The 15,452-nt window shown below is 39.7% G+C and overlaps 1 protein-coding gene across 2 annotated transcripts in view; it reads right to left on the minus strand.

Moving 5' to 3' along the window:
* LOC149323788 (calcium/calmodulin-dependent protein kinase type IV-like) overlaps positions 1–15,452 on the minus strand; it is a 135,369-nt gene that overhangs the window by 13,184 nt on the left and 106,733 nt on the right. For both annotated transcript variants that reach the window (XM_089492329.1, XM_089492337.1), the window contains 3 exons: positions 13,148–13,238; positions 11,066–11,140; positions 6,182–6,257 (listed from right to left, as the gene is read on the minus strand). In XM_089492329.1, the coding sequence (XP_089348455.1) occupies positions 6,182–6,257; positions 11,066–11,140; positions 13,148–13,238 (242 nt within the window). The remainder of the gene's footprint in view (positions 1–6,181; positions 6,258–11,065; positions 11,141–13,147; positions 13,239–15,452) is intronic.

Below are 15,452 nucleotides of genomic sequence, written 5' to 3' on the forward strand. Positions count from 1 at the left end.
GATGCCCTCCTAGTGCCTCCCTGACACCTCCATTTTTCTAAGTGCCCCCCGGATCTTTCCACACACACTCCAAGGTGTGGTACCACCCACTATGGGAATCACAGACCTACAGTATCACATATTCTCCACCCGTGGGATAGTTCCTTTCCTGAAGTCTGGATGTTTTTTAAAAATCTAGATTCCAGTAATCTATAATAATTTGGGGGAGGGGGAGGGGTACAAGTTGCTTTTCGACATATAGTAACCCCAGGAATTTCATAGGATTTTTGTAGGCAAGGAACATTCAGAGGTGGTTTTGCCAGATGCTTCATGTAAAATATAACCTAAAGCACCTGCTCTTCATTGGCAATCTCCTATTTAAATACTAACTAGGGCTGACCCTGCTTAGCTTCCAAGAGCAGACAGGATCTGCTGTCTTCGGGGTATTTAGGACCCTTCTCTAATATAGAAGCCTTAAAATGCTTCAGTATCAAGTGCTGGTCTCAAAAATTTGTGTAGTACAGTATTGTAAAGTCAGTAGCACATCAGCGGAAATGGCTGCAGGCTTATAAGCCTTCTCTTGGAAGTGGTTGTGTTCCCACATGGCTTTCTCACTTGAGGATTAGGTCCTAAGACTTTAAGAAGTTTACAAGAGACATGGAGGATTTTAAATCTATTTTTCTTTTGGGGGCTTTAAAACACTAAGGAATCTTAATAAATGAAAATATCTCACATTGGACTGTATGTGGAAGCAAAGTGCCATAAAGTATGTCTATGTGTTTTTCTGCACACATATACGTGTGTGTGCATGTGTGCACATGCTTGTGACTGCAGGGATTATGGTACACATTAACACTGCCATCTAGTGGTTTGTTTGTTTTTTAAAAAAGAGGATGCAATGATGAGAAACAGCTGAGTATAATGCAAAGATTTTTACTTGGCCGAACATTTTAGAATCATAGGCGGGTTACAAACCGCCACTTACGATGCGCTCCGTGTGTGCTAGGGTTAGGAAGGGGCGTGTTAGGGTTAGGAAGAGTCGCCCCTTCCTAACCGGCCCTGGGCCCAACACACGCGGAGCGTGTCGTAAATGGTGGCGCCCATCCACATGGGCACCGCCATTTTGACGTCTTGGACGCATAGCGTCCAGACATGTCTTGGCGGAAGTGACGCCACAAGGGCGCACTTCGCCCCTCGTGGCACCACTTCCGCATTTTGAAAAGGAGCACCATTTCGGCGCTCCTTTTTTGCTGCGCCAGGAAGCTTCGCGGTCTGGCCGCTGGGGCTTCCCTCCGCAGCAAATGGCGGCGGCGGGAGAACGGCCACTTGAGGGCGGTCTGTAACTCGCCCTTGAATCATAGAGTTGGAAGAGACCGCAAGGGCCATCCAGTCCAACCCCCTGCCGTGCAGGAAATCCAAATCAAAGCATCCCTGGCAGATGGCCATCTAGCCTCTGCTTAAAGACCTCCAAGGAGGGAGACTCCACTACACTCCGAGGGAGTGTGTTCCACTGTCGAACAGCCCTTACTGTCAGGAAGCTCCTCCTAATGTTGAGATGGAATCTCTTTTCCTGTAGCTTGCATCCATTGCTCTGGGTCCTGTTCTCTGGAGCAGCAGAAAACAAGCTTGCTCCCTCCTCAATATGACATCCCTTCAAATATTTAAACAGGTCTATTATATCACCTCTTAACCTTCTCTTCTCCAGGCTAAACATACCCAGCTTATTCTGATGTCTCATACTTGAGGCCACAGGATGAGTCTGCAGGACCTAAGCAGTGTGGTGGAGGATACAGGGTCTTGGAGACATGGGCGGGGTACAGACCGCCGCTTTGCGGCGCTCTGCCGCCGCCGCCAGTTGGTCCGCGGGGGAGCCGGAGCCTTCACATGGCCCGACTCCCGCGCGGACCGAAAAAGAAGCTCCAAAATGGAGCTTCTTTTTTCGTCGCGTTTGCGACGTAGCGAGGCGCCAGGGGCGCGCTCGCTACGTCACAAGCGGCGCGACACGTACGGACACTCAGCGTCCGATACGCAAAGATGGCGGCGCCCATGTGGAAGGGGCGCCGCCATCTTGTACGGACACTAGACTCAGGGGCATCTATAAGAGACGCCCCTTTTTTAAAATGGGACGTCCAGAGGACGTCCCAACTGCCGGTTTGTAACCGGCCATAGATTTGCCATGGGTTAACAACAACAAAAACAACAACAAGCTTCTGGGATTTGGCACAACAGCAATGACTCTTCATTAAACAAAATTATATGCAAGTTTGGTCCTACCACTAGGTGGAATGAAGAGGGTAGCCTGAGATACTGGGAGGAAGCAGCAAAGTGTTGGAGGTGAGAAACGTAGGCTTTGATGCCTAGCTATGCCCCCTTGAGTAGACTGCTGCCTTTAGATGTGGGAGAAGATGCTCTCTTATTATCAGCATTGAAGAAAAATCCAATGCATGTTGACTCAGCTTTTATATATGGAATGAATGGAAGAGACATCATGTCCTTCTTTTTGGGAAGCAAAGTGGTTTTGGCCAGCCCTCACTGAATAAATATAAATGAATACGAAAAATTGGGTCCTCTGCCAAAGATTATTGTCCTGGAACATACAAAATGCTGGTACTGGGAAACAGAAGGAACCTAACACAACAGGAGGTTTTCACTGAAACTGGTTCAAACCAAATAGAGAAGAAAAAACCAAAATGTTGCTGCACTATATATCACTAAGTACGAATACCAAAAACCAAAATGATACTGCAATTTTGTTATACTATTACAAACACATGTGTCATTCAACAAGTATCAGATAACAATAGAATGTCTATTCACCATACTGGTGGAAAACAATGACGTTGTTGGTTATAAGTCAAATATAGGTCACATCGCAGGAATTGTACTGTAAATTGCATGGAGTCGTAAAATGGAAATAAATCCTCTTCTCAAATGGTTAATCCATGGCAGTCAATGTGAGGCAAAAAGTATAATACTTCCAATCGGGTGGAAAGTAAGGTAATAGGATTACACAGGTAGCAGACGGCTACTGCCGGAGTTATAGATCCGTTTAGACTATATAGTCTTCTTCAGTTGTATTAATTTTATCTCAGTACTGGATTTCAAATTAGGAAGATAAGGTTTCAAACTTGCTTTTCCATAATTCTGTCTTAGGACATACCCAGCTTACAGCAAAATCATTTCTTTCCTTTCCCCTCCTCCCATGGCAGTGGGGCAGGGGGAGGCTTATAAATTATGTCAGCCCCAGAAGTGACTTAGTTTAGTGTCTTTATGGGTATTTGTCTGTGGACTGCCAGGATTCAGGGTTTCATGAAGCCAAGGCTGCTTATCATACATCTCTTTTTGGGGATACCCAGCCCTGAAACACCAGCATCAGAATTTTCTGAAGAGCTTTAAAAAGATTTTTGACCACAACTTCAAAATGGGGAGAATATGGGAGCTGTAGTGCAAAACAAAGGGAACCTTCCCAAACTCTGGCTTTTTGCCACTGACATGGATAAAACTGTGCCAAACTCCTCCACACCAAAAAAGATTGGTAAACAGCATCCAGGAGCCCTTCTTTCCTTCCTGTGAGTTTGTATTTGTGCTCTGCCAGAATATATATACACATAATGGAAAAGGAAGAATACCTTTACCTACACCTAAACATTTTATTTTACTTTTTGCAGTTAGACCACAAAGTATTTCAACATCAGTAAAGCTAACCCATTTCCTGGTATATAAGATGGATGCTATCCTACCATCAGTTATGCATGAGTAGGGAAAATGTCTTCAGAGGAACTTAGGTAAAAATAAAGTGCAGGATGGAAGGCAAATCTCCTTTAACACCAGTTTTGTATTTCCTACATCTTATTATTTTACAAGAAAATAAAACAGATTACTGTTTGTACTATACATGGATGAATTAGTCAGTTTTCCAGCACATTCTGTTAAGAGTGAAATTATTTTTGCAGGCTATGCTATACTTTTTGGGATATACAGACTATGTATGTGTATGTTTGCATGCACATGCACCCACCCACCCACCCAGGTTAATTAATTAATTAATTAATTAATTAATTAATGTGAATTACTGCTCTACATAATTAGTCTAGAACTTTCAGAACACATAAAACAACAAAAGCAGCATTTAAAATGAATGGAAACCAGTAAGAAGCACATTATTCAAAATAAAGCATAGAGTAACAATAAAATTAACAGCTAAGAGGCCTGCAAAAAGAAACACTTTTATCTGACACTGAAAAGTGCCAGGCTGTGTGCCAAACATTTGAGGGAAAATAGTTTCAGAGCAGATCTGCCATCACATGTAAGTTTTAAAAAAATCTTTGATCAATAATTGCCGCATCTCAGATAGCGGTGGATTTGGAAAAAGTTCTCTGAGAAGATGGAGTATCTGAACAAACTTTTAAACACAAAGTCCCAAACTTTTCAGCATTTTAAAAGTCATCACAATAGGAACCATTGCAGCTGTTTTAAGGCTGAGATTTTATTTTTATTTTTTCTGTTCTAGACTGCAGTCTGGCTGTTCTGTTTTGTACCCATTTAAGTTTTAAAACAGCCTTCAAAGCCAACTCCATGTGCAATGAACTGCTGTATTCCAAACCAGATGTTACCAGAACATGATTATGGCCAGGCTTGTTTGAGCCAAAAGGAAGTGATGCACTGGTGAAATTTATTTCCTGGTCCTGCTCATGATAAACTCGGTTGCCATAGCCTTCTCCCTGTACCTGCTCTCAACAAAATTCCCCAGATGCATACTAAAAACATAATTCAGAGCAGATTAAATTAAACAACAACAAAACTAGAACAATAGCAGTCTCATTCAGACGTTAAAAGTGCAATTGTGCCAAGATATACACTGAAACTGGCGATGAGCCAAAATGTGTAACTGCTCCATGTAAAGTAAGGGAGCAATGCACCCCCCCCCCCCCCCCGCAAAAGCTACTTGATCTCACTGGGAGTGTTCCCTGCAGTCCTAGAAAATGGCATCAACCTTCTTTTCTCATCACTGTCTTCAAAATATTAACTCATCATGGTGTTTTGGGGCAACCTTTGTGTGGGAAAAATGGTGGCCACAAATGCTTAGAGGAGGACTGCTGTGCTAAACATGCACTGCCAATGAAAAAAGTGGACAGGAAGCAGTCACTTAAATTCAAGAAAAATCAATTTCTCAGATTTAAGAAGAGCAGCCTCAGTAGAGGTGCACAGAAGCTTAAGTATGATAATCCCAAAAGATGGTTTAAAATAATTTACACTGTCTAGAGCAGCACAAAGTGCATAGATTTTCAAGACCAATAGTTCCAAGATGTAAAGGAAAAACATACATTCTTAGGACAGCATCAGTACAAAATAAAATGAGCTTCAACATTAAAATATAATTAATGTTTAATACTAGTCCACTAGGAGCAACATCAACTATATCACTTTGCTCCTTGAATACTCATCTCTGTTTTGAACACTCACATAACCAATGCCTTAGGAGGCCTTCCTCCAATCCATTATTATGGCTTGTGTTCCACTTCTTACCTATCCTATCTAGATCCCTACATCTCTGCTAGCATGTTCTTGCCAATAGGCTCCTTTTTCTTATACCAGGAGGGCTTCAAGAACTAATGGCATAAAATCTCCCCAAAATACAGTATAAGCCAAATGGGTAGCATCTTCATATCAACCCAGAAGATACAACAATACTGTAGTTGTCTTTTTTGCCACCCATTTGTGGTTGCCCATACTGGCAAAACAAAACAAAACACCAGTGAGGTTGTTACAGGTAATGGATAGAAATGCCAGTTTTGGACAAAGGAGATATGAAGTGATAGCACTTAAAAGTAAACCCTGCTTTGTTCAAGGTGGCTTACTTGCAGATAAGTGCATTTATAAAACCTCAATTTAGAGAAAATCTTTATTGTAAATGAAAGCTCCTTACTGTCAATGGATGGCTAAAAGCATTGGTTGCTAGGAAAAGATTAAATAAATATTAGAAGAAATCCCAAAAGAATTTAATCCTCAGAAAAGTAGAGACTATACATATTTTCAAAATATATGTTGTAAATGATCCAAGAATCTTATATTCCCCAAACAAAGAAAACAAATGGTTGATTAATTCAGTTCTTGTTGACACAATTCAAAACATGAAAACTTGTACCTAGAAAATAAATGGAAGAAATCACTTTGGTTCCACAGTAATTTCATCTAAACTTACAAGATGTAGGTGATTATTCCTAAGGACCACATGTCTACTTCGGGACCATAGGCACATCCTCGAAGAATTTCTGGTGCTGCAAACAACAAAAACCTTGTCAATAAAAGAAAAGTTAAATGTAGAAAAGAATAACAGCAAAGGGGAACAGCTGCCAATATGTATGGTCTTACTTCAGGGAGCAGTCTACAAATCCAAAAGCCAGTCAAAATTCCTATCTCAGGAAAATAAAACAAAATAAAGAACCTTAAGAACTTCAAAAGTGGTCACATTTCTTTACTGAGGTGCGTACATTAAGTATGCTCTAAGATGTGTTAGAATAATGAGTCAGGAAAGAGGTACTGAAAGGATAATTAGAAAGAAGTTTAAAAATAGTAATCTTTATGATATCAAGTTGATTATAATAAAGAGTGAGTTTCATTTTTCACTTAACAGTCTATTTCTGACCTTCACATTTGCTTCTCCTATGCTTCCAAAATCTATTTGCTCAACATTTTCTCGCATTTATTCTCAGACAAAATAATTAAGACTCCACTTCTATGGTCCTCCATGTGATATTATATATTGTTGTTAACTGCTATCAGATAGACTTAGGCAGGATACAGACGGGCAAAAAGGGGTGTGTTCATGACGTCATGAAGGTAGAGCCTTCAGACGGCCCTTACCTGAATGCCGCCATGAACACGCCGCCCGCACGCCCCAAGCGGGAAGAAGCGGCATTAAAAAGGTGCTGCTTTTCCCCGCTTCTTTTCTGTATGATGCGCAGCTGCGCAGCTCCGTCTGTAAGCTGCTGCACCGGTACGCCAGAATTGTTACGCTGCTAATTTAAGTTGCCCATTTAAAAGCTCCGTGTCTCCTGCATCACATAATGAGTCGGGGTCCTGGAACATGCGCAGTTTGCAGTCAGGCTTTAATTGCAGCGTCAGCTGCCATGCAGGTGTGGAAGCTGCAGCACAGCTGCAGCGCATTTTAAGACTCGTAACCCTAACCCTAACCCTAACCCTAACCCTAACCCTAACCCTAACCCTAACCCTAACCCTAGAGCAACATGTACGCATGCGCTGCTAGAATCAGGGAAAGTTTGGAATTTAAAGTGAACCCCTACACACATTCCTGTGCCATTTTCACCTAACAATAAAAACTCCTAAAACTTTAAATATTTACATATGTACAAGGGAGGTGATGGGGGATGGCAGGGGGACAGCGGTGGCAGCGGCGACAGCTGTGGCTGTTCATTGCAGATTCAGCAAGAGCGTGGGGACCAAAGGAGAGGAGGCATCCATGATGCTGGTGACATTGGCAACGTTCAAGCGGACAAGGATGCCAACACCAGCTGATCACCAGCTGGCAGGAGACCACTATTGTTCTTGGGCAGGGCGAGGGAAAAAGTTTTAAAGGGGCTTGGGCACTTTAAATGTGCACATAAGCTTTCTGCCGCCGCCGCTGAGCGCCGCAGCTGCGCAGCTGCGCATCCATCAGCCGGCAAAAGAAAAAAAAAGCCCCGTTTTTGGCCGCCCGTGCAGAAGCTGCCTCTCTCTTTGCAGCATCCTCCGAGGTGGCGGTTTGGAAACTGCGGGTCAGAAACGGCCCCAGGTGAGGCGTCTTCACTACCCCCCATGTGGAAGCCCCATCACCTGAGCCACGCCCCCGGGGCGGGCGGTCTGGAGGCTCCGTATTCAGCAGAATACACCTCCAAGACGTCTTCCCCTGCCCGTCTGTATCCCGCCTTAGACTCACAGTTACACCATGAATAAGAGATCTCCAAGTCATCATATCTGATCTTGCAGGCTTAGGGCGTCTTCTGCCTTACCAAGCATTATTGTCTTTTCTAGTTAGTCATGTCTTCTTATAATATGACTATAGCATGACAGTTTCAGTTTAGTCATACTTATTCTACTTACACCTTGCATGTATTTTCAAAACCTAAATAGATTGTTCACAGGAGAATTTGGGAGGGGGGGCTCATCTCTTCTTAGAATTGCAATGAAAATGATGCAAATTCCAATGAAAGGGGTGTGGGAAGCTTCCAGATCTTCTTACATACCATCAGGAATATATGTTATCTTGTATTAATTTTTGGATGTATCCACTTAAAGTATGTAATCTACCATGGTCAGCCTTAGAGTCTTCATTTCTGGCACATCTATTCAAATGGCCAGTACTTGGTTGTGTGTGTGTATTATATAGGCAGTGTTTTGCCAACAATTTCAGCTGTTAAAACTGTGTGGCAAACATCATTTTCATCTGCAGTTTGACCCATATGTTTATGCTAAGTTTGAAAATGGGGGGGGGGGGGGGTGATCATTTGAAAGACTGATGTATAGGCAAAAAGTACAAATTATATTTGGCCATTTTGTCAGCGTTCATGGAAATTTATGATTAACCTGGTTATTTTTCCTCCTTTCATGTTTTTATTTTCTTTCTTTTGTTATACTGGGCATTATTATATATAACTGAGATTTCTTTTGAATGTAAATAAATTTAAGCATTGAAAATTAATAATTCTGGGATTCAGTTAATTGTAGAAACTGTAATTGCTATTCATTCCTTGTGGAGGCTTATTATTGTCACAACATGGAGTGATCTGTCAGGGAGATAGTTCACTGTGTGTGAATCCACCCATGGGACCTTAGGGTTGAGGCATTCTGGGGCCATGCCTGGCTCAGTGAACTGCTGGCCCCGTCTCACTCCCAAGTGATGGAAGAACCACATCATAGCTGATGCCTATGTGGGACCCATTATCGGAATTCCCATTGGTCATCTACAGCAACTGGGTTCAGGGGCGAGGTTTCCCAACCAGTCACCAGATAGGTTGGCTTGTGTGTCCTATGCCAGTTCTAGCTTTGTGCTCTGAATTGGCTCATGCTAAAGCAAGTTATTTCTGTTTTTGCATGGCTACAGAAGTGATAACATCATTTTTAAAAGGAGAGATAAATGTTGGAATAAAATGGGTTGAACCAAAAAAGAGGAAGAAGTGTTTAATTTAAAGATGTTAGAGCAGAACCCCAGAAAAGTCATACAGTGTTTTGCCTGTAACCACCTTGGATTTTGACATGCAGTTGCACTGTATAACTACCATTCCCGAAATCACTGCAAACACAGAAATGGGGAGGGTGATACGAAACAGTAAAATAGAAAACACTGGATGTTCATAATTTGGAAATAACATCTTCTTGAAACACCACAAAAAGTGCTTGTACAAAAAAAAAATCTTAATTTTGTAGAAAGGGAAAGTGGGAAATATATTTGGCTTCAGGAGACTTTCCACTAAACATGTTCAGTTTCATACAGGAACTATTTTTTTAATGAGCTAAAGGATGATGCTTTTAAAAAGGCAAATAAAATAAAATACCAAAAAATCTTTCTCTTTTTCTATTAATTTCTTTTAAATTACACTTTTCAGACATAAAACTACATATTTATATTCTCTGAACATGTTAATCAGTAGATTATCTGAGATGTTATATATGCATATAAGGCCCACATATTAATCTTTTATTTTCATTTTATGGTTGGCTGCTTTATTACCCTAAGGCAATGCATAACTATTACAGAACTTAATTATTAATGAGCAGCTACTACCACCATATCTCATTGGACTTGGCTGCTTCACATCTTCCTTGTTTGGAGTCTTGTTATTGTCTGCATGTTATTTTTCTTCCTTTGGTTAATTTCCAAAGCCAATATCTTTTATTCAGGTCTGAGGTGTCTGTGTTATTAAAACCCTGAGGTTACAGTGTATTAAAGCACACAGATTTATTTCATTCTATCAAAATGTGATGTAATCTAATCTGAACAATTACTACATATTTTAAATAGTTAATGCTGTATTAACATAATATGTGTCAGTTTGAAAGGTGCCCAGTTCATATTTGACTTATTATTATTATTATTATTATTATTGAAGTCAGTAATTTTGTTGAAGTCATATGAATAACATTTGATTAGCACTAGCCTGTTAAAGTACAGCTGTATGATGTATTTCCATGTTTAAATAAAGATTCTGTAAAAAACACTCCAGTCAAATTTTAGCAAAATATAGAAGGTTCTTTTTCTAGGAATTGTGCCTTTGAAGGTGTTCAGATAGAAGTTCAAGGAAGTAGGGAGAATACAAAGTGGATGCATTTTATAATAGTTTGGCACTTATTTTGATTTTTTAAAAAAAATACATTAGTAATAGTTTATCATATAAATTAACATGCCAATCCAGTAAGAATGATCCATTCTTATATTTACACCCTTTCTGGCAGTGGCAGGGGAGACTCATATCTCACATAGGCCTAGGAAGCATACATGGGGACTCTTGCTTAATTTAATATATTTATTATTAACTTAAATCATATGTTGATTAGTTAAAATTCACTTTCATTAAAGTTCATTAAAATGTTGCAATTAATTTTGAACATAATTTCCATCAATAAATGACAATATTGGTAATGGACTGAATATCAATGAAGGTTTCAAATTACTTTAACTTGTTACTTTGTAAGGTTGATGAACCATTGGGCCTAATTTTGATAAATGTAACTGGGTTTTAATTTAATGTAAAACTAATTTAAACCTAACTAAACACATTAGGTTAGTATTATCAACTATTCTGTTATTAACTATTATATGTTATTCACTATTAATAGTAATGTGTTATTAACTGTTAATACAATAACTGATTTTGTGTTTTTTTACTAGAATGATTAAAACAAGTGAAATAAATTGTAAATTAATGCTAATGCTAATGCTAATTACAGCTTGCCTATATTTTTATATGAATTCTTTTTTTCTTTTTGCTTTTTTGCTATTATGGATCTGCGTATAAAATTATTAAGCATTCTAACAGCTCAGTATAAATAAAATAATTCCTAATATATTATGAGCAAGAAAAGACCATACCACAGTACCCTGGTGTTCCACAGACTGTTTTCATGGTCACTTGATCTGCCACAATCTTGGAAAGTCCAAAATCAGCTGTTACAGACAAACCAGAAAGATATATTATTTTACAATGCTTCTTACACCACACTGTGGAATTAAGGAAATAAAATATTTCATCTTTATCAAAATTTTATGCTAAATTATTATCAATCAAATAAAAACACACAGAAATAAAACTTTCTGATAAGTAATACTTCCAATTTTAAACTTACAAAAATAAAAGTTGAATCGAAATGTTTCACTGTATGACTAGGAAGATACTTCTGCCCATATGGGAAAGAGTGATGTGGGGCAGAAAGGGTAAGTTAATTTTTACTTATTCAGAATAGTCTGGGGGCATGAGAAGCATGGACATGCAAACACAACCTGCCATGAGCAAAACTCCACATATGGAAGTGAGCAATTATGTCTACATTATTAATGTCAACCCGATTTTGCCATTCTCTATCCAGAAGAATAGACAGCTGAAACAAAGGGATGAAATGTTACTCAGCGTTTTGAAACAGTGGATGTGTTGAAAATGGTGGAGGGGAGATAATATTGAAGTGCTTTATAAAATGAGAAAGATGGGATATAATAATAATAATAATAATAATAATAATAATAATAATAATAAAGATACAAATGAAAGAGGCAGATAAGAAAGAGGAGGAAGAAGAAAAGATAGAACCTGGATAGTTTCCATAGTTCTACCACATAGGAATTGAGCACCTGGAGAGGAAAAACCAGGTAGATTCTGTCCCCCCCCCCCCAAACCAGATGGAAACCTTGCTGTTCACACAACCCACTCCCAAGATGGGCTGAACACCCACAGTCAGTCTACACCATGAGGCATTAAGCTGCACCTCTTGGATTTTAATCCTCTGCCTCCTTCCCATGCTTGTGTACAATCACAGGAACACTACAACTGAGACCAGCAACTACCTCCTTCTTTCCACTCAGCTGCCATCCCATTGGATGCCCCGCATGACTGGCTACACAGTCGCATGAGCAATGTACTTCCTGCACAGTGCATCAGTGTGCCCAGTGACATATTGGAAAAGCACAATAATGGAGGCCCCTCCATAAATACTCACTTTCCTCCCCCCTTCACCCCACGCCACCCTATTGGTCTGTCTGGTTTGTGCATATTTTAATTACATCCATTGCATTATTGGCGACCTTCTGTATTTGTCATACTTTCACATCATGGGTTCTGTGACAGCTTCATGGTGCAATCAGTCGATGGTGCAGCTGGCATGTGCCTGCATGCTCAAATGAATATATATATATATATATGGAAAGCAATGGTACCAGCAGCTTCATCTCACTGGTCTCAGAGCCCATGCTCCAGACCGCTTCTGTACACCACCCGGGACAGAACTAGCATGCTCATCCTTAAATTTCCACCCTACAAATTCTTTAAGTACTCACATATAACATATTCAGCCAGCAGCAGGTGTTGGTCCCCATAATAGTGGGGTCATAAATCCATTCTGGGTTTTAGTCTAATTTTAAAGAAGCTAGCCAAGGCACTGAGCTTATTTTAGGGAAAGGAGTTCAGCACCACGGATAGCACTGTTGAAGTTTGGCTAAAGACCTAAAGACCTTTCAAACTACATAGTAATAGCACCATGATTCCACTATAACTGCTATGGTTCCATCCTATGGAAGCCTGAGATCTGCAGTTTATCAAAGAGTACTTACAATTCTCAGCTAGAGAACTCTAGTGATTTACCAAACTACAAACTGCATCATTCCACAGGGTGCAGCCATAACATTTAAAGTGGAATCATAGTGATATAACTGTGAAGTGTGAAATGACTGCTGAAGTAGATTCACCACATGATTGATATGGAAGCCACTTCCTGCTACTGTCTAGTAGAGCCTAAAGCTGTAGAGGTCAGAAGAAGAGACTGCCTTAGTCAGTACTGTGGAATACTCTGAGCATAACTGGAATGAAATTAATGTCTGAGTGTTTCCCTTCCATGCACTGAAAAGAATGAGGAGAAGTGCATTACAGCAACAACATGCAAATCAAACCTGGAAAAGGCCCATTACCTATTTTTAAAGGTGCATCTGGAGCTGGTGTTGCATACAGAAGATTTTCTGGTTTCAAATCACGGTGGACAATTCCATTAGCATGCAGATACTAGAAGAAACAAGTGAAAACATATAATTTTAAACTTAAGTTGATGACTTTATTTTCCTAATACTGTTATACTCACAGTGTACTGGCTGCAGCTCCACATACTGAGAGCAGACTGACAACTCTTCCACACTGCAGAAGTTTGACGCCACTTTAACTGTAATGGTTCCATCCTATGGAATCCTGGGATTTGTAGTTTGGTGAGATATTCAGCCTGGTCTTTCAGAGAGGTCTGGTGCCTCACTGAACTACAAATCCCAGGATTGTGTAGGAGAGAGTCATGGCAGTTATGGATACACCCTAAGACAGTGGTTTTCAAACTTTTTACCCTTGTGACCCCCTTTACATCTACACTGGATGTTGCGTGTCCCCAGCTCAATGTAGCATATGAATAAAAATATTTTGTTAAGTGTGTGTATTTTCCCCACACATTCATATGCATATTTTAACAGTTGATAAGGAAATAGCTCTCCTCCTCCCTTTCCTCTTCCTTCAGCAGAGGCTGCCTTTCTCTTTCTCTGCAGAAGAAAAAAAAGTTTGGTAAGAGGAGGAAGAGAGGGAGATCAAGGCTGCCAAGTCTCACCTTCCCTTAAGCAATTCTTCCCCCTGCAGGAGTTCTGCCCCACAGTCTGAGAAACACTATCCTAAGGCCTAAACTTTTGGGGTTAGTGACAGCTACAGCAGACCCATTGAATCAATTGCTGGATAATGAGCCAATGTGTAGGGTAAACCTATTAATTCAGTGGGTTTACTCTGCTCAGAAATAACAACAGGATCCAAGCTATAGTGCTATAATGTGTTATCCTGAAGCCTTTAATGTGCCTTGTAACAGCTACAGGTAATTTTAACAGAAAAGTGAAACCTTAAGCTGAAAGAATGAATGTTTAACAGTCTCTGCATATGCTTGATGTAAAAATATCAGGCAGAATTATCAAATCAATGTCAGGTAGGTGTTGCAAAACAGATTTTTTTCTTACTGCAAAATTGCAGTGTTTCAGTTCACATTTTCTTGGTACTGCTACACATATACAGTCTGAAGAGGTTCACACATGTGCTCTGCTAAAAATAAATTTGTGAAACAGCTTTAATAAGAAAACTAGCCCTATTCATACAATTTATTTAAAAATTGTGTAGGAAAAGCTGCAGATACATGCTTGATCTTACAAAGTTCAGCATGATCATGAATACCGCCTTGCAGTACTTTGCTGCACAGAGCTCTGTATCCCATTCAGCTGAGCTTAGTTATATTTTCCGCATCATGGCTGGGTGATGTCGAATAAGACATCCCCAATTTCCTTCATATTATTGTAAAATAGAATCCTGAAGAGAGCTATTGAGATTCTAATACTGGATACATATTTATCCTTTCCATTTTAGTTTTCTTACTGGGATGATCTGCATATTTGATTATATTACTATTTTATGAGACAGAAACTGAAAGTATTGAAACTGATTTCTCACTATCAGGATGCACAAAATTTTGGAAATGTTAGTAGGAACAAGCAGTCTTGCTCAATCTTTGCTTGAAACAAAAAATACTGGCACCTCACTGTTGGTAAAGTATTTTTCTTGGGGTTTTGATGCTTTAAACTGGTTCAGCACAGGCTTGCTGTCTTCTCTCTTGAGTGAACAATCTTGAGTGGTAATGTTGTTTACAGAATCCATTAAACACTTTTTGGACCCTTTAAAACCATATTGCTAGAACCATTTAAGAATACTGAGTTGTCCATAGGAGTGATAGATGTGCATTTCTTTTATGACTAGGAATTTTGAATTTTAAATACTTAAGCCTTTTAAATGCTCAAGCATAATAAAGTGGATATTAGTAGTATTGTGTCATCTGCATATCTTAGGTTGTTAATGTTCCTTTCTCCAATCTTCACAGTCTCCTGCTTCTGAGTCTAAGCTGGTTGATATTTTCTGTATACAGGTTGAATAAATAGGGTGATGGTATTAGTCTTGCCTGAATCATTTGCTGATTGGGAACTATTCTTTGTCTCCACATTCTGTTCTGACGGCATCCTCTTGTCCTGAATACAGGTTATGTATCAAGACAATCACATGTTGTGGCACCTCCATTCCTCTAAGTGCAAGCCATAGATTTCATGATCTGTGCAGTCAAAAGCTTTACTTTATTCCATAAAGCATATGCAGATTTTTTTCTGGAATTCCCTGGTGCGCTCCATTATCCAATGTATGTTTGCAATGTGATCCCTT

Source organism: Sceloporus occidentalis, unplaced genomic scaffold (genome assembly GCF_023333645.1).
Source record: "Sceloporus occidentalis isolate IW3139 unplaced genomic scaffold, rSceOcc1.0.p SCAF_1, whole genome shotgun sequence".
Taxonomy (NCBI): domain Eukaryota; kingdom Metazoa; phylum Chordata; class Lepidosauria; order Squamata; family Phrynosomatidae; genus Sceloporus; species Sceloporus occidentalis.